We start from the raw sequence: 20,328 nt of genomic DNA on the forward strand, positions 1-20,328 counted from the left end.
ATGATTGTGGTAGACGATGGTGCAAGGTACAGTATGACTCTCATGGGCATTTAGGGGTTCAGTTTCTCGGTCAAAGATGCTTCACCACAAAGCCAGGAGGAGCTGGGAATCAAACTTGGAACCTTCCAGTTCCCAAACCGCTTCTCCACCTCCTGAGCCACATGGCAGCTGCCTAATGATGAATGGCTTCACTAAGACACACGTAGCAAGACATGCACGAGTTCACTCATATATCTGGAGCACATTATTGACCAACTGCACGTACAACCCGATCTCCAGAGGAAACGTTCTCTTTGAACGTTTTTGAAGTTTTTTAGAAATTCCGTGAATAGACACGGAAAAACCCGAAATTCCATGAATAGCCGCCTCGCATCTCCCCCATTGTGACTAAACCATGACAGAGGCGCGCAGTCACAGGCGAACTGTCACCCCGTGAAGGACCACCGAGGGAGCTAAGGCGACCGAGTTGCCGTCCTGAACGGTGTGACGTTCGCCTCTGCCTACTCAGCGCCGTTTGAGTTATGTACCGATAGGCACAGAATCGTACATTTTGTTGTGGGGACTGCTTGCGACTGGTTACGCCCACCGTGGGACTCGCCGTACATATGCACGCAATTTCGGGGTTTCTAGGCGACTATCCACGGAATGAAGTGCACTCTTCCGTGCAATGTTACGGAGATCTCTGGAGATCAGGCTGGCATGTAACATAATCCAAAGATAACAATGAAGCCTGGCCATTTCCAGATAACAGCCATTCCCCCTCAGAAGGAAGGATGGATGGCACATTGCAGAGTCGTTGGCACATTGCAAAGACATATTCTTGGATCAGTTACAGGATGACACAGGGATACTGTAGGTATATAAACTCTCACTTGCAGGGTGAGGATGCTCAAACACATCCTACTTCAGGTAAGAGAGGCAATTGCATTGGCCGATGGGATTGATGTGTTTAGGAGGTTCTGCACCTTTTTTATCCGTAAATCATTTGTGATTCTCTTGGATGTGGGCATATCTATGAATGTTGAATGAATGTTGCATTCATCAAGTAAAACATTTCTTTGCATTGCTGTAGTCTGTCTAAATGCCCTTTTGTTGTTGTTTTCACATGTTTGTGTCTGATCTCCAGGATGTGCACCATGGTGAGAGTATCTGCTGTTCTGTTGGTCCTGTTAATTCAGACTGTTACTGCCAGACCAGGTAAACTGCCTCTTAATGTTCTTATATTAGGATACAAATGATATGATGCTTAACATTATGGGGGGGTAACCACAAGACGTGGTTTGGTTTGACGTTAAATATTTGCAGACATATTTTCAGATTGTTTAGATATTTGTCACACTCCTGATTAGCGGAGCAGATAAGTGCTACGATCTTTCAATTTATGATACAAGCGTGAAAATTGGCATGAGCAGTCTCCATGGGTCACTTGACAAGAAAATTGTCCGAGGCAGTTGTAATTTCAAGATGGCGGCCATTTTTCAAGATGGCCGACACCTTAGTGTGCAGTTAAGTGATATGATGGTTTATTTGGTGATACAAGCATGAAAATTGGCATGAGCAGTCTCTGTGGGTCACTTGACAATAGGCCACCCACAGCTACTTGAAATTTGAAGATGGCGGCCATTTTTCAAGATGGACAACACTTTAGTGGAGCAATTAAGTTATATAATGGTTTATTTGGTGATACAAGCATGAAAATTGGCATGAGCAGTCTCTGTGGGTCACTTGACAATAGGCCACCCACAGCTACTTGAAATTTTAAGATGGCGGCCATTTTTAAAGATGGCCAACACTTTAGTGGAGCAATTAAGTTATATAATGGTTTATTTGGTGATACAAGCATTACAATTGGCATGAGCAGTCTCTAAGGGTTGCTTGACAAGAAAACACTCCCAGCCACTTGAAATTTCTATTTTCAAGATGGCCACCCCCTGGATCCTCAAAAGATACATTTTCTCATAGAAATGTATGTATTTTTTTTCATTAAGGACAATTATACGATTATTGTTATTATGCTAAAGAACAACTTTTAACACATCACAATACAGTTGTGTTGATTTGTTGATCATAGATAGATTAGATAAGAGTGAATATCTGCACTACCAGGGCACACTGGTGATATCACTGCTGTTAAACTCAGAGTGGGGTTCAATGTCAGCTAATTGAAAGTTAGTATCCCAAATGCTGTCTAATTTACCCCAAAACAATTAGATAGCCGCACCTGAATTGACAGGTTGTGCCAGCGCGGGAGAGCCGAGCCAAGGTTAATGGGGTTTTAGTTAACCGGATGGTGTACAGATCGCACGGGATTTAAATGGCATTGGATGAACGATCGGACTAAGTGTAGGGTTAAGGCACGAACTTAGTTGTATCCCATACATCAAAGTGCTTGGTAAAAGGTGGTAAAAGGATAAACCCTCGGCCTCTGCCTATGCTGCAGACATGGCAGAAGCCATCATAACAGTTGAGAAAACTAACTGGACAGATGTTTCATTTGTCAGCAGGTCACCAAGGAAAAACTCATTCAGCCGAGTTTATTCAACAGAGAGCACGATCGTACTGGTTATGATACCATTGCAAGAAATTTTCCATTATTTCATAAGATCAATGCTCTGCCTATCTTACTTAGTCTAACCCGACTAGATGAAGGTGATGGCATAGAAAGCACATTGACAAGAAACAGAGCAAAATATCATTTAAGCTGTAAACTTAGGTTCAACAACACAGAGCTGGAAAGGGCCCAAAAGAGAGCATCTACATCTGCTGAAGACACCGAAGGTACCAAAGATATCCATGTCAAGAAGATCCCAGCCCTCATGTACTGGAAGGTGTAAGTGCTTCAAATATGGACTCAGTTGCACATGCCTATGTAGTTTCCCCTGCTAGAACCTATTTGCATGTTTATTTTGCCAGAGTTTTTCCCCGTTGTCCTCTTTGTTTTCAAGTGTAGGCCTATGGCTCGGCTTCCCCTCGCCACATCGGTGCATCATGTTTTACTTTGTCACCAGTCTATTAGTGTGTAATTTTCAGTTGTTACTTTGTAACATTGCTTCCACTGCCTTCCACTGCCATACGTAACAGTGAAGCACATTTTCAGTTTAGTTCCTTACTATAGTTTGTCATGGTTCCGTGGCTACTGTCATTCAGTATTAGCCATTGCTCAATTATAATTTTGGAGCACTGTCCGTTCAGCACCACAACTGTGCTAATCAGCACCTCAACTGTGCTAATTTATTAGTCATATTTTTTGTTCCCCCATCTCTTAGTATTTATTTGACACATGTAATGGCTGTTAGTTTAAAAAAAAAAATTAAAAAAAAAAAAATCCTCCCTTGTGACTGTTACCGTGTCGTGGTAAGGGAGCTTGAGTACCTCAGTGAACCCTGAGAGCTATGCCAGTGGGAGGCAACTCCTGACAGGTTTTACCAAACTGGACAGGTCGTGGGCGAGGAGTCAGACAAAACACAGTCAAACAACCTCTCTTGACAGAGCTTTTTGAGGAACCCAATACATTTCTATGAGAAAAGGTATCATTTAAAGATCCACATGGCGGACGAAAGTCATCTTGAAATTTCAAGTGGTGGTTGTGGGTTTTCTTGTCAAATGACCTTTTGAGACGGCTCATGGCAATTTTCATGCTTGTATCACCAACTAAATGATTTCTTAAGCTTAACTGTGGTGGTTTTTCATCTTAAAAAATGGCCGCCATCTTGAAATTTAAAGTAGCTGTGGGTGGCTTATTGTCAAGTGACCCACAGAGACTGCTCATGCCAATTGTCATGCTTGTATCACCAAATGAACCATTATATAACTTTAATGCTCCACTAAAGTGTCGGCCATCTTGAAAAATGGCCGCCATCTTGAAATTTCAAGTAGCTGTGGGTGGCATATTGTCAAGTGACCCACAGAGACTGCTCATATCAATTTTCATGCTTGTATCACCAAATAAACCATTATATAACTTAATTGCTCCACTAAAGTGTTGGCCATCTTGAAAAATGGCCGCCATGTTGAAATGTCAAGTAGCTGTGGGTGGCCTATTGTCAAGTGACCCACAGAGACTATTCATGCCAATTTTCATGCTTGTATCACCAAATAAACCATCATGTCACTTAACTGCCCACTAAGATGTTGGCCATCTTGTAAAATGGCCACCATCTTGAAATTACAACTGCCTCGGACAATTTTCTTGTCAAGTGACCCATGGAGACTGCTCATGCCAATTTTCACGCTTGTATCATAAATTGAAAGATTCTGCCAGAAAAAAGCATTTAGCCGCTCCGCTAGATGTGTAAGGACCTGAGGTATCATTAGACAATTTCCCAAACTTTTTGTGTTGTGACCCAGAAGAGAAATTTGATGTCTTCCCGGGACCCAAACTAGTGAAAATAGCAGATCTACAAGCACACAACGTGTCGCGATGTGACGTGTTGTGAGCTTGTAGATCTGCTATTTTCACTACATCTGAAGTGTATTTTTAATGGATTTTTTAATGGATTTTAGATTTTTTTCCTGTATAATTGTGGGGGTAATAATACATTGAAAATCTTTAGAATTTTTTTCTTTAAAAAATAAAGCAAAAAATGATATGAGGGACAGGGACACCGCCGTTACTTCCATTCAATCCGGGAACGCATCTGTGTCATTTTAGATTTTAGCTACAACCATTATTTTTATACTTTGGCTTTTCAGAAATAGCAAATCTACAAGCTGATACGCGGTACCGAGTGCCACGCTACGAGCTTGTAGATCTTCTTTTTTTTTATCTTGAACATTTGTGCAAATCTTTGAATATTTATATTTTGTTAAAGGACATATAGACATATTTAGGCTAAATATGTATTTTTTTACACAATACACAATAAAAAAGGTCCCGTGGTCTTTGATGGTCAGATGTGAGTTATTGGGGGCTAGAAGAGCTACTGTAAATAATAATAAAGAAATCGCCGGGTTATTTTGTAAAAGAAGACATATTTAGCCACCTGACTGAATGCCCCAGCCCACTGTAAAAAAAGATCGCGAAAATTGCTAAAACTATAGAAAACAGTAAATGAAAAAAATTTAACACTCATCTCTTATTTACTTAAAACATAAACCTTGGTTGTAAAAAAACTAAGTTGTCCTTTAAACAAAATAAATCAAATCTTTGCTTCTGGGGGGGTCCCTGGAACAACATATTTTGATGGGGATCGGCGGCCAAAAACTAATAATTTTGGGGGCCCTTGACATGAAAATGTTTGAGCACCATACAGCAACAATAGTTTTTTCAGAAAAATTAAGACATTTGTTGAGACATTTGACAGTTACAAATGTTCGCTTTAAAAAATATATATTCAAAGATTTGCACATATTTTCACTGTATATTTTTTTTAGCAGATCTACTAGCTCATAGCGCGGCCCTCGGTGCTGCATTATGAGTTTGTATATCTGTTATTTATTAACAGCCAAAGAAATCTAAAATGACAGAGATGCGTTCCCGGATTGAATGGGTTTTCATGGATGTCTGTGGGTCTTCCCTTATCGCCAATGGGCCTTTCTGCATGGTGAGCTTGTACTGTACACCTATATACTTTTGCTAAGAGTACAGTATAGGGCTTAAGTGGTTAGAAAAAAAACAGGTAACTCTGTAAGCTCTACAAGGTCTCCAAACACAACTCCGCCTGCTACTGAGGGTAGGCTAAGTATGTCTTGCCATCTACAAATATATCTTATCATGATTCTTGGCTATGTGTTTCTCTATTTTATTCCTTCTATCATGCTTGTACATGTTTTTTTCTTCTCACTCAGTTGATTATTCAGTGAGGCTGGTCGGCGGCCAAAACTCCTGTTCTGGCAGAGTAGAGATCTACCATGGTGGCATTTAGTCATTACTACATAGTGATTTTAATTGAGAGAATAGAAAGGCTGAGAGGGAGACGGCGTGTGGTAGGAAGAGGAGGAAGTCATCAGTTTATATTCACTTAAGTCAGTGAGGGCAAGTGCTTTAGGTGAGCATCTTAATGAGGAAGGTTTTTGTTTCAAATGCCTACACAATAATTATGCAATATTCCATAAACAAAACAACTGGGGAAGCCACTCACTTTACAAGTATTTTATGCAATCATATGAAGTAGTGGAAAAATACTAATAAATATAGCTGCAAGCAGCGATAATACGGGGCCAGTGATTGCAGAAAGAAGAAAGAAAGAAGCAATGATAAGTAATATGCACAATAAGCCATAGAAACATAGAAGACTGAACTTGAGAGAAAGAAGACCATGCAATTAACAAATTAGCACGTTAAACCCTCACTAACCCTAACCTCAGTAAAACTATGCCTACCACTAACCTCAAGAAATACTACGCGTAGGCTAACGAATGCCAAATCATGATCGCCTCAACACATCGTCGGGGACGGGGATCGAACCAGTGACCTCTGGACTTATAGGCTGCCTTTATTTTCATTGAGCTAGAGATATGATAGCCCTTAGAGTGTCTGTTGATATATAAAAGTATTTCGGTCCCTGACGGACCAGGCTTTTGTTTTGCTAACTACTCTAGATCACTGGTTCCCTAACCATTTACCAATAGAGAAATTGTATGTCTCCTCGGAACCGAAAGCAGTGAAAGCAGCCGATCTACAAGCTCAGAAACACGTTGCTATCTGAAAAGTTTTGAGATTGTAGATTGGCTATTTTCAGAATGTCATACACTGCAAAAACATACCCTCTCAAATAAGCATTTCAGGTTATCTTTAACAATTACACATGCATTAATTGACACAATTATGTTGTGTGCAATGCAACTTCAATGAAGTCTGCATCAAGTGAAGCTTGAACTGCCGACCTTGAGGTTGTGAGGCACATGCGTAAGCGAGAAGCCATTGGACCAACAGACAAGGACCTGTGAAAAAGGAGATCACACAGATGATACAGTTTCACGCAAATAGCTGAAAAATCCTTGGTTTAAGTGTTTTTCAAACTACTCAAAATTGCGGACAATCTAAGGGCGAGCTTTCTGGTCAACGTGATAGATGTGTTCCTCATGAGTCAAGGCACATGTGTAAGCAGGTTTAATGGCTGTCGGCCAAACGAGGCATGACTTTTGCCTGTTAAGTTTGCATTTTCAAAAAATTGCTATAGCGCCCCCGTTTGACCAATTGGAGTAAGATTGGTTTCAGTGATATTTGGAATGACCCTGTACATTACTGCAATTTTTCAAAGAAATGTGAGTCTGCATGTATGTGTTAGGGGCAGATGAATAATTGTCATAAAACTGCAATATTCATTGGCTCAATAAAGCTTCATTTTTTCACTTGGAAAAAATCCGCCCCAACATTTTGTCGGCATAGGTCCAAAGTTCATGTGTAAAAAGTTTCGTGCAGATTACTCAAAGATCCCAGGAGTAGATAGGTTTGAACTGTTTTTCATATAATTCAAAATGGTGGGAGATCTAAAGGTCAGAGGTCAAAAGTCAGAGTGTGAAGGTTGTTCAGCATGAGCAGATACTGTATGTATGGAAGTTCCATGGCTGTAGGTCAAACAGGGCATGAGTTGTACCTGTTCAAAGTTGGCATTTTCAATTGAGTGCTATAGCGCCACCTTTTGACGAAAGATTGTGAGAATTATTTCTTGTTTTTCATGACCATCTATCATATGGCCGAGTTTCGTAAAAAGCGTATGCACGGTTTAGCCAGAACTGCCAAAAGTGGCAGAAAAAGTGACAGAACTAGAAAAAGTGCTCCTCGGAGCACAGGTCTCCGCCAGCCCAGGTCAGGTAGATTATTGTGCCCTCCTGGTGGCGCTATAATAGGCCAATGTGAAAAGGGTGCCATTTCTTATTAGGCCTTGCACGACAATCGGACACTGCATTCATGATTTGAGGCATTTTGTTCCAAAAATGTGGTTTGCTAAATTAGACCTGCTGGTGGCGCTATAACAGGCCAATGTGAAAAGGGTGGCATTTCTTCCTGGGCCAAGTGGGAATCTCTGTGGAAAATTTCACGGAAATCGGATGCTGCGTTCATGATTTGAGGCATTTTGTTAAAAATGAACCAATCCTGCAAACTTTGGAAGCCAATCTTAACCAATCAGGATGGAATATGGTAAATCGGACAGATCCGTGATGATCACATGACTATAGAGATACTGTCTACCGATTTGCGTGTTTTTTTTTGGACAAAAAGAGTCATATCCAAAAATGTGTTTTGCAAAAGTCGGCCTCATGGTGGCGCTATGACAGCCTGATCTGAAAAATGTGGGGCAGAGGTTCTGCTGTGGCATCCAGGGAGTGTGTGTGTGCAGTTTCACAGCGACCGGGCCAACGGTGGCGGAGATTAGCTGGTCGCAGACAGGACGGACACGTGGACACACGGACGGACGGACGGACGGACGGACGGGGGGAAAAACATACTCTCTCGCCATGCCTTTCGGCCTGGCGAAGACAATAAAGCGAATATTAAAACAGGGCCAGGAGCAATGCTGGCAGCCTGGCCCCGTAAATATTAAAACAGGGCCAGGAGCCATGCTGGCAGCCTGGCCCCGTAATGATTATAATGAATATACTTTTTATTTTTGGACAATTTGGACAACACCCCAGGCCCAGGGGGTCCCCAAATTATTTTGGGGATTTTCGCTCCAAGCCATAATGATAAGTCACTGGCGGCCCCCCGGAATATTACTTGTCAGCCACCAACCAGACACCGACTCTCCTGTGAGCCAGTCTGACATAGGGACACCCCTGTCTGCCTGACACACAGTCATGCCCACTCACAAGCGCCTAGTATCTCGGGCATAGGAGCCAGCATCACCCGAAGCCACTTGGAGTGAGATATCTGGCAAAGATACAAGTGTATTTTTCATGTATGATGTATCTTTTGCGGAACTGTCCTTGTTGAAATGCGTGGCATATAATTTCTCCTCCTCCACATAACAACCCTCTGAGCTCCGGAATAGCCCAGCAATCCAACTGTTTGACATAACATAATTGCTGTCACTTCAAAATGACGCTAACTGAGCATTCCGATTCCCTAAAGCAACCAGGTCTTTAACCCCCTCCTCGCCTCCTCGTTCGGAAGCAGGGCTAAGGCGGGAGTGGAGGACGTGAGGAAAAAATATATATATATATATATATATATATTTTTTTTTTTTTTATGGACTTGCATCTCAGTCCGGGGCCCGCCTCTGGCTGCCCGACGTCCAAGAATTTCATGGAAGAATTGAATAAGAATTATTCAGCCTCTACACCACTAGTTGGCAGCAGCTAATAGGTATTTGTTTTGACCTGACAAGGTGTTGTTGTTTTGTTGCCGGTGAATTGTGACAGACAGTGAGACTACTGATGATAGCAAAATTAAACGTACATGGGCAGGTTTTTATTTAAAAAAATAAAATAATAATAATAATAATATGGGGCCCCATATTAGCTCTTGAAACGGGCCCCCAGATCACTAAGGCCGCCCCTGGGCACGGTGATTGCTTTTATTATTATAACGCCCAAACCACACCTATACATAATATAACGGCTAGTGCAGGTGTTTTGCGGATAAAGCTGGGTCCCAAATTAACAACTTTTGCACGGGAACGCCCCTTACGCCATGCTAAATCCCCAAATAGTGGGTTTAGGATCTCTGGACTAAAATAGTCAGTCTAAGCCATATCTCCTAAACTGGTGGGTCAAACTGCACAATCAATATGTCAATTTGTAGCTTTTTGTATGATTCCCTGCTTTCATATGACATGAGAAAACAAACAAAAAAAAAAGCCTCAATGACAGGCTCTTTGGTGTGGTGGGTCAAACTAGTAACATGTACCTGAATCAGCACAGAGGATGTTGCTATGCTGTCGACAAAGCAATTATTGCCTTCAGTTTGCATTAGATGTTAAACCAAAGGGAACTCATGGTGACTCGCTCATTAAGACTCTGTAGTTTAATGCCACAAATAATTGTCTCCGCCAGGCCGAAAGGCATGGCGAGAGAGTATGTTTTGCAATCTATCCCACCGTAGGCTTGATCGCAGCGAAACTGTGCACACACACTCCCTGGATGCCAATTCAGAACCTCTGCCCCATTTTTTTTACATGGGCCTGTTATAGCGCCACCAGGAGGCCGCTTTTTGCAACAAAAAAAAATTAACAGTACTCCTACAGATTTTGTCCAAACGTCACGCAAATCGGTACACAGTATCTCGATGGTCATTAAACGAAATTCCATCCTGATTGGCAAAGTATGCCTTCCAAAGTTTGCAGGAGTGCTTCGTTTTGAACAAAATGATCATGATGCATGACAGCATGCAATTTCCGTGAAATTTTACACGTACATTCCCACTAGGCCGAGAAAGAAATGCCTCTTGAAAATTTTCAAATCAGCCTCATGGTGGCACTATAACAGGCCGATTTGTGTTTTGACCTATAACTACACCGATCTGTGTAAAACTTTGTATGTGCACTTCCTAGAGGCCAAGGAAAAACCGTTGCCCTGCATTTTTCACATCTGCCCTTTATAGTGACACCAGGAGGCCGACTTATGTAAAACACATTTTTGGATATTACTCCTTCAGATTTTATCCAAATCTCACGCAAATCGGTACACATGATCTCTATATTATGTGATCAAGACTGTTAGATTTCCCATATTCCATCCTGATTGGCTAAGATTGACATTTAAAGCTTGCAGGAATGGCCCGTTTTGAACAAAATGCCGCAAATCATAAACGCAGCGTCCGATTGCGGTGAAACTTTGCACGCACATTTGCACTACATTGAGGAAGAAATGCCACCCTTTCCACATTGCCCTGTTATAGCGCCACCAGCAGGTCTAATGTAGCAAAACACATTTTTGGAACAAAACAGTGTCCGATTGCCATCAAAGGCCTAAAGGTCGTAACACACGGCAAGCGGTTCACGCGGGCGGTACCGCTCAGATTAGCGGTGATCGCGCCATGATCATTGTTGTTTTTTTCCTCCTTTGCGGTGCGGTGAAAAGAAAAGCTCACCCGCGCGCGCATAAACAAACGAGCAGGCTCGCGAGAATTTCACGGGGCCGGGCCCGCCTGCCTCACCGCCCCTCAACTTCTCAGTGCGTCCCAAATAATCGCCCGCCGGAAATGAATTACATAGGCGCGTTGGCCGCTTGCCATGTGAAAGGAACTTAAAAAGAAATGGCACCCTTTTCACATTGGCCTATTATAGCGCCACCAGGAGGCCACGACCTGATCTGGCAGAGACCTGTGCTCCGAGGAGCACTCTTTCTAGTTTGTTCTAGATCTTATGTTTTATTATGCAGAATGCAGTGGATCTTACTATTCGTTTTTATTTAGTGCTACTTAAATTAACCGATGACTCGAGCAGGGTCTGAATAAAGCTGGGAACATAAATGTATATCTCTCTTCTTACATTTTGAACTGTGGTTTGCACATAGGGTTTGCAGTACTTTTAAGCCCCTGCTTGAAGGCGTTCATTCGTACAGGGAGGGTGTTTTGCATGGGAGTCAAGATTTTCATAGACGTTAACAGACATGGGGACTTATGTGCCAAAATGTGATTTAAACACTGTTATCACACTTTTTATATTTTCGGTTCCATTAAGACCAGTGCAACTCCCATCCTGATGACTTGAGCTGGTACAGTGATTCAATAAGTGATTAGATGTACAGTACATTCATTATAGCCACGTCACTGGAACTACAGTGAAGTGGAATGAAGTAACGCAATAAGTATTTAGCCATTAGTTCCTTTTCAACTAACAATATTCCTGTGAACCACATGAACCATAGTATCCATATTCTACGTAGCAGAACATTTGACAAAAATAGCAGAACTGCAACCTTAAATATAATTTGCATACTGATTACATACACATCTCCTTGTTATCACAAACTTTTGCACGTTTCTGGGAAAAAATGAGTCATGTGTCACGTAGTAGAAATGGGCCAAACCTTTGGGTCATGATTAATTTATTATTCTCTTATCTCAAGCCTTTTCTAATCGTACTTCCTTATCTTAAATAAATGTGTGCTCCATTCATGAGTGCAGACCTTTCAAAAGTAGCACTTACAGTTTAATGGCAATAAAAAATGTACAGTATTATTCTCAAATGGCGACAAATAATAGTTATAAACCAAAATATTTGTTGAAGTTTAAGTAGTGAGAATGATGTAACATTCATGGTGTGTTTATAACAGGCTGTTATATTCCAATTGCTATTCATAGACTGATAATAAAGTAACTGGGTCATTGGTGACCTGTTACTGTACCGTAGGTGATAGCATCACGGTGATACTCTCCTGCTTTTTCTATGTTTAATCTGTTTTACCATGTTTAACCCTAGGTTCCTTGATGGGCATTGGGCATGCCGTAATAGGTGAACCCTTGGTGAAAATGTCACGCTGCAACCCGTTGTGGGGTAGATCAACTATTTTTGGTGTAGAGGGGAAAAGGAGTTCCAAGTATAGACCTCTGGAGGACCCCTGGTCAACAAATTATATAGTGTTTTATTTTCAAGTGAAAATACTTGAATTAATGTACTTTCTGACCATGGTGAGATCACACATAATAAGCGCTGCATCCGTTGTATCAATGCCCGAGTAAACGATCTACATGCTCATCGCTCTAATATTAGCACAAGAGCTTCAGCCCGTAGCAAAGTCTACCCAGGGACTGGCCACTGATTGGGACCGTGCATCCCATAGCCTGGGAGAGCCAGGCCCCCAGAGTTGCTGAGAAACATTGAAGCTGCCAAAGCTGGAACTGCAGGCGGGGCGAAATACATGCACGAGCAAAAAATACAGAGATATTTATATATCTATAAATATATATAATATATAATAAATATGTAAACATATTATACATAAATACATATGCATTAACATATAGATATGCATCTCGAGTGTATTTAATAAATATAAATATAAACAAGGGCTCGTTCATGGAGGCAGGTTGTGACGTAGGATGCAAAAGCGACACTAGTGCGCATGCTCATAACTCTATGGTTGCTCGAAACGTCTCAAAAACATCTCGATAATTCTACTTCCGGCAGGCTTCCGGGTGCTTCAAAACGCCACTGAGCAATTTCATTGAAATGAATAGCTGGGGGCGGGGATATCCGCCCTCTAGTTATATTATACCTCTATGGGGGGAGCGTAAACTGGACAACAGACCCCGTGGGCGCTAACACTGTTAGCATAGACATTAAGGTAGACGCCTCCTCCGACTCTGGGGCGTCTGCATCTCGGGCACCATTTTGGAGAAGGCAAGCTTCCTGACTACTGGCCAATCACAGCACGTTTTTTCCGGGACTTGGCAAAATCTAGTTGTATAAAAATATAACATTTTTTTTTATATATACAACTAGATTCTGACACGTCCCGGAAACAATGTATGCAGCACCTCTGTTCCCACTGTCCCGATGAACAAAACAAATGATGTGGTGTAAATTATTTAAATTTGTCATTTTAATAGATTGTTTCCATTCCTTTTTCAGGGGCTAACTCACAATTAAATGGTAAGTAAAGTTTTATTTTATTTTTTATTTTACCTGGCTAAAGAGCAATAATCCCCTGCTAAGGCTGCTCATTTCGTCTAACCTAGCCAGTTGACCCATATTTTGGTGGGTCAGACTCAATAAGGTTACGAACATTTACTGTATGTAAAACCCCAAACCTCAGTGTAAGTCCTAAAACAGAACACTATATTTAACTGCTGAGTGTCAGCAGACTGTCTTCAGTGACACACCTTTTACCCTTACTTAGATGGTGAACATTTGCTGCATATACTGTACAGCCTATGCTATTTTACCATTCATTCAGTTGTACAATTTCACATATGTGAGCTACAAAGCATTGTAGATTGGCTATTTTCAGCGAAGAGATTTGTTGTAGAAGAACTGGAGAATCTAGCATAGAGTCCTGTTGAAGTGGAAATTAAGCATTACTCTATTGGACGGTTGTGTTTCTCTCAGTGTGTGGCCAGCCTCCTCTGACCACCAGGATAGTTGGAGGTGAAGACGCTCCAGCTGGGAGCTGGCCCTGGCAGGCCAGTCTACACACCTCTAGTGGTCACTTCTGTGGAGGATCTCTTATTAACAAGGAATGGGTGCTGTCAGCTGCTCACTGCTTCTCAAGGTGGGATATTATTATCAGCAAGAGATCCGCTACTCTCCCAGGACCATTTCATTAATACTTAAAAAAAAAAAAAAAGTGAATATTGTGCTCATTATGGATTGTCTTTTTTCTTTACTCCTAGTAATAGCCCAGCTGGTCTCACTGTTTATCTGGGTCGGCAGAGTCAAGAACTAGCCAACCCCAACGAGGTCTCTCGGTCGGTTAGCCAGGTCATCCGCAACGCCAACTACAACAGTGATACTAATGATAATGACATCGCTCTTCTGAAACTTGCATCGCCGGTGACGTTTACCGATTATATCCGACCAGTCTGCCTGGCAGCATCGGGGAGCACCTTCTACAGTGGCATCGACAGCTGGATCACTGGCTGGGGCACCATTGGAAGTGGTCGTGAGTATAGTGAATAGTGTATAGTGTATAGTCCATTTTATTTACACACACACACACACACACACACACACACACACACACACACACACACACACACACACACACACACACACACACACACACACACACACACACAGCATTTCTAAAGTCAACCATCCACAATTCAGATTATATCATATTTATCTTTATCTTGTGATTAATTCATGTGTATTGTCCCTGGTCGATAATTAAATGAAGAATTAAAGACACACAGATTTAGATAGATTTATATGTTTATCTCAGTGCCTGATGATCTGGTTTGGTTTACAGATAGTGAGCAGGTCAGAGTAGTTAGGAGCTAAGCCATTTAAAGCCACGTATCTTATAAATGGTGCAGTACAGAAAGAGAGGATGGGAGATATGTTCATATCAGGTAGTCATCACCATTATGCAGCGGGTCAGTTGACTGTGATTAAAGAAAACAAAACATTTGATATAGTCATTTGCTCATGAAACTAACTTTGTGTCTCCCTAATTGCCCTCCCTTCCCCCCAAAACCTCCAGGAGGTGGAGGTTCCAGTGGTGGGGAACAGACAGTGCAAATGCAACTATGGAGTGGGCACCATCAATGACAATATGATCTGTGCTGGATTTAGTGCTGGAGGGAAGGACTCATGTCAGGTGATCATTTGAATGGTTGTGTTCATTGTGAGTATTTCTTCCTGGAAACATCTCATTGTTTTAATGCAGTATGTGCTTCCCTACAGGGAGATTCAGGAGGCCCAATGGTGAGCAAAGACGGAGCCCGCTGGATTCAGTCTGGAATAGTGAGCTTCGGTGAGGGTTGTGCCCTGCCTAATAAACCTGGAGTCAACACCAGAGTGTCTCAGTACCAGTCTTGGATCAACAGTCAGATCAGCAGCGACCAGCCAGGATTTATCACCTTCACCTCCTCTGGGACTAACAGTGACGTGAACGTCACCTGTACTGGCGTGCCACCAGTCGGAACAGCTGCACCAAATATACCAACTACACCTACCACCGCCATCCCTCCTACAACCACATCCAAACGTGAGTGGCCGTCACGACCTAAATCACCACATAAAAATGCTCTTTTTTTCTTTTACCTGGCTAAAGAGCAATAATTCCCTGCTAAGGCGGCTCATTTTGTCTAGCCAGTTGACCTATATTTTGGTTGAATTACAGTGGGTCAGACTCAATAAGGTTAAGAAAATGTACAGTATGTAAAACCCAAAACCTCAGTGTACAGTAAGTTCTAAAACAGAACACAGATATTTAACTGCTGAGTTTCAGCAGTTAAATATAGTCTTCAGTGAGTTAAATATAGTCTTCAGTGACACACCTTTTACGTTTACTTACATGGTGAACATTTGCTGCATATACTGTACAGCCTATGCTATTTTCCTATTTTTTATTTTATTTGAATTTTTCACAAAGTATACATACAACCCCCCCACATCCCTCCCCCACCCCACATACAAACCCACATACATAAAGGACAGCACAGATACAAAATAATCAAAACATAATCAAAAAAATTAGCTGCAGGCAGCAATAATACGGGGCCAGTGATTGAAGAATGAAGAGAGAGAGAGTGAGAGACATGGAAACGTAATAGATTGAATGGACATCTCAACCTATTGCCATTAACAGGAATTGAACCATCAACCTTTGGATTGACAGGCTGCAACACTACCTATAGTGCTATAGCTTTGTCCAGGCTGAAGTTATCTGTTGAAGAGAATAAACTCTTGCCTTCTGTCATGAACCAAGCCCCTTTTTCACTAACACTAAGATCAGTCGTTCACAAACCATTTACCAATAGAGAAATTGTATGTCTCCTCGGAACCGAAACCATTGAAAGCAGCCGATCTACAAGCTCAGAAACACGTTGCTATCTGAAAAGTTTTGAGATTGTAGATCAGATATTTTCAGAATGAAGTATGTCATACATTGCAAAAACATATCCTCTCAAATAAGCATTTCAGGTTATCTTTAACAATTTCACATGCATTAATTGACACAATCATGTTGTGTGCAATGCAACTTAAATGAAGTCTGCATCAAGTGAGGCTTGAACTGGCAACCTTGAGGTTTTAAGGCACACGCTCAAGCGAGAAGCCATTGGAGCAACAAACAACAACTGTGATAAAAGAGGTCAAAGATATGATACAGTTTCACGCAAATAGCTGAAAAATCCTGGGTTTAAGTGTTTTTCAAACTGCTCAAGATTGCGGACAATCTAAGGGTGGTGCTTACTGGTCAACGTGATAGATGTGTTCCTCATGAGTCAAGGCACATGTGTAAGCAGGTTTAATGGCTGTCGGCCAAACGAGGCATGACTTTTGCCTGTTTAAAGTTTGCATTTTCAAAAAATTGCTATAGCGCCCCCGTTTGACCAATTGGAGTAAGATTGGTTTCAGTGATATTTGGAATGACCCTCTACATTTCTGCAAAGTTTCAAAGAAATGTGAGTCTGCATGTATGTGTTAGGGGCAGATGAATAATTGTCATAAAACTGCAATATTCATTGGCCCATTAAAGCTTCATTTTTTCACTTAGAAAAAATGCGCTCCCAACGTTTTGTCGGCATAGGTCCAAAGTTTATGTGTAAAACGTTTCGTGCAGATTACTCAAATATCCCAGGAAGACATAGGTTTGAACTGTTTTTCATATAATTCAAAATGGTGGGAGATGTAAAGGTCAGAGGTCAAAAGTCAGAGTATGAAAGTTGTTCAGCATGAGAAGACGCATATGTGTATCAAAGTGTCATGGCTGTAGGTCAAACAGGGCATTAGTTGTACCTGTTCAAAGTTGGCATTTTCATTTGAGTGCTATAGCGCCACCTTTTGACGAAAGATTGTGAGAATTATTTCTTGATCGTTTTTCATGACCATCTATCATATGGCCGAGTTTCGTAAAAATTGGATGCACGGTTCAGCCAGAACTGCCAAAAACGACGGAAGAAACGGAATAATGCGAATATTAAAACAGGGCTACGAGCCATGCTGGCAGCCTGGCCCGGTAAATATAGCTGAAAGCAGCGATAATACGGGGTCAGGGATTGCAGAGAGAAGAAAGAAAGAAGCAATGACAAGTAATATGCACAATAAGCCACTGAAACATATAAGACTGAACTTGAGAGAAAGAAGACCATGCAATTAACAAATGAGCATTTTAAACACTCACTAACCCTAACCTCAGTAAAACAACGCCTAAGCCTATCCTCAAGAAACACTATGTGTAAACCTAAGAATGCCAAATCATGATCACCTCAATACATTGTCACGGACAGGGATCGAATCAGCGACCTACGGACTCACAGGCTGCTTCTCTTCTCATTGAGCTAGATATATGGCCTCCCTGACGGTGTCTGTTGACATCTATAATTATTTTCGTCCATTATGAACCAAGCTGTGTCCCGAACTACTCTAGAGCACTGGTTCACAAACCATTTAGCAATAAAGATTTGTTTTGTCTCCTCAGAACGAACTAGCGAAAGTAGCCGATCTACAAGCTGTTATTTGATTGTAGATCGGCTTTTTTCACAATGAAGTATGTCACACATTGTAAAAACATACTCTCAAATAAGCATTTCATGTTATCTTTAAAAATTGCACATGCATTATTTGATGCAGTCATGTTTTGTGCGATGCAATTGAAAAGTGGAATGACCCACCCACCCACAGACAGACAGACAGACAGACAGACAGACAGAGTGATAGAGAGAGAGACAGATAGACAGACAGACAGAGTGAGAGAGACAGACAGACAGACAGACAGACAGACAGACAGACAGAGACAGACAGACAGACAGAGTGAGACAGACAGACAGACAGACAGACAGACAGAGTGATAGAGAGAGACAGGCATACAGACAGAGTGATAGAGTGAAACAGATAGACAGTCAGACAGACAGAGTGAGAGAGACAGACAGACAGACAGACACAGACAGACAGACAGAGTGAGAGTTACAGACAGACAGACAGACAGACAGACAGACAGACAGACAGACAAAGTGATAGACACAGACAGACAGACAGACAGACAGACAAAAAAGCAAAGTGCAATAATAGCACAATAAGATATGGAAACGGAATAGATTGAAATTGAGACAAAGGAAATGATTCCAACAGGCAAAACTACTTTTCAGCTCAACCCAGCTGAGGTGGTCATAAATAGGACGCAGGGGGGTAATTCTAGGTTAAGAACCTCACTCATGGACACCTCAACCTATTGCCATTGACAGGAATCGAACTCTCAACCTTCGGACTCACAGGCTGAGACACTACCTATAGTGCTATAGCTTTGTCCAGGCTTAAGTTGTCTGTTGAAGATAATAAACTTTTGCCTTCTGTCATGAACCAAGCCCCTGGCTGAAACTGGTGAAAGTAGCTGATCTACAAGCTCAGAAACACGTTGCTATCTGAAAAGTTGTGAGATTGTAGATTGGCTATTTTCACAATGAAGTTTGTCATACATTGAAAAAACATACTCTCAAATAAGCATTTCAGGTAATCTTTAAAGGATCTACACCATGAATTTAAAACAAATATTTGATATTTAATATCATATGGTGTATGTCCCTCAAACCTTTTTTCAAAAGGTTTGAGCCTAAATCATCACTCAGATATACTCATCCCAAGTCAATTGTCTCTGGCTTATACAGCACTTTCAGCTGCAATACCAAAACGTCCTCTTGGGCAGGGGGGGCTACTGAGCAATTCTGTCTGGCCAGCATCAATGCAATGGCAATGCAAGTGATGTCACTTGCATTGCCATTCTGAAATGGCTTGTTCAGACACGCCCATTCTGAAAATCTCTGAAATGAGAATGAATGACTGAATGTTAAAAAAATATATTTTTTTGGGGTACAAGAGACACTGGGGAGCCCAAAAAATACGCCCCCCCCCAAAAAAAAAAAATGAAATTCATGCTGTTTTCCCTTTAAAGTTGTACAATGCAGAATCACAACTAACGATTTTTAGCAACCTCTGCTGGTCACTACCGTCACTGCATACAATTTCCCTAGTCCTCGATTACCCAGAATTCCATTCGTTTTCACCGGAAGCCGGAAGCGTTTCAAAAAGCGATCTTTTAATTGTTTTATACTATCTACGGATCGTTTCTCTTAGCCAGTGGAGCATTAGTTACCATGAGCTGTGCTTTCTTTTTCTGTTCTTTTTCGATCTTCCAATCCTACATTATCTTAAAATCAGCGTGAGGTTCCTTTTTGTTAATAGCGCGGTAGTTCCTGGCCAAACAGGAAACCGTTGCGGTAGTTCCTGAGGACGTCGGCCACGACGTCATGACGTTGGCCAGGAACGTCATTTTCCCGGGAAAGTCCCCCCCGTACACGTTCAATAGAAAATATATAAATAAAAGGCTTCCGGGGGTGAAATTCACGGAGTGGGTGTTGTGAAACTTTTGCCACTCGCAAAAGATATACAATTTAACTTTAGTTTTGTTGAAAACGTTACCTAGTATTACTTTAACAATTGCACATGCATTAATTGACACAATCATGTTGTGTGCAATGTAACTTTAATGAAGCCTGCATCAAGTGAGGTTTGAACTGGCGACCTTCAGGTTGTAAGGCACAAGTTTAAAAGAGAAGCTATTGGACCAACAGATAAGCTCCTGTGAAAAAGGAGATCAAACAGATGATACAGTTTCACGCAAATTGCTGAAAAATCCTGGGTTTCAGTGTTTTTCAAACTGCTCAAAATTGCGGACAATCTAAGGGCGGAGCTTACTGGTCAACATGATAAATGTGTTCCTCATGAGTCAAGGCACATGTGTAAGCAGGTTTAATCGCTGTCGAGGCATGACTTATGCCTG

At 41.6% G+C, this 20,328-nt stretch overlaps 1 protein-coding gene across 1 annotated transcript; it reads left to right on the plus strand.

Annotated features, from left to right (window-relative positions):
• Nucleotides 1-15,649, plus strand: LOC308090119 (chymotrypsin-like protease CTRL-1; the record flags this gene model as incomplete). The annotated part of the gene is made up of 8 exons (XM_080435154.1): nucleotides 1-26; nucleotides 879-909; nucleotides 1,127-1,197; nucleotides 13,963-14,097; nucleotides 14,219-14,487; nucleotides 15,011-15,147; nucleotides 15,234-15,537; nucleotides 15,642-15,649. 8 exons carry the CDS (start codon nucleotides 1-3, stop codon nucleotides 15,647-15,649), a joined length of 981 nt encoding a protein of 326 aa, XP_080291280.1.
• Between the last annotated feature and the right edge of the window lie 4,679 nt (nucleotides 15,650-20,328).

This window comes from Gymnoscopelus braueri (genome assembly GCF_963280865.1).
Source record: "Gymnoscopelus braueri genome assembly, chromosome: 8".
Taxonomy (NCBI): domain Eukaryota; kingdom Metazoa; phylum Chordata; class Actinopteri; order Myctophiformes; family Myctophidae; genus Gymnoscopelus; species Gymnoscopelus braueri.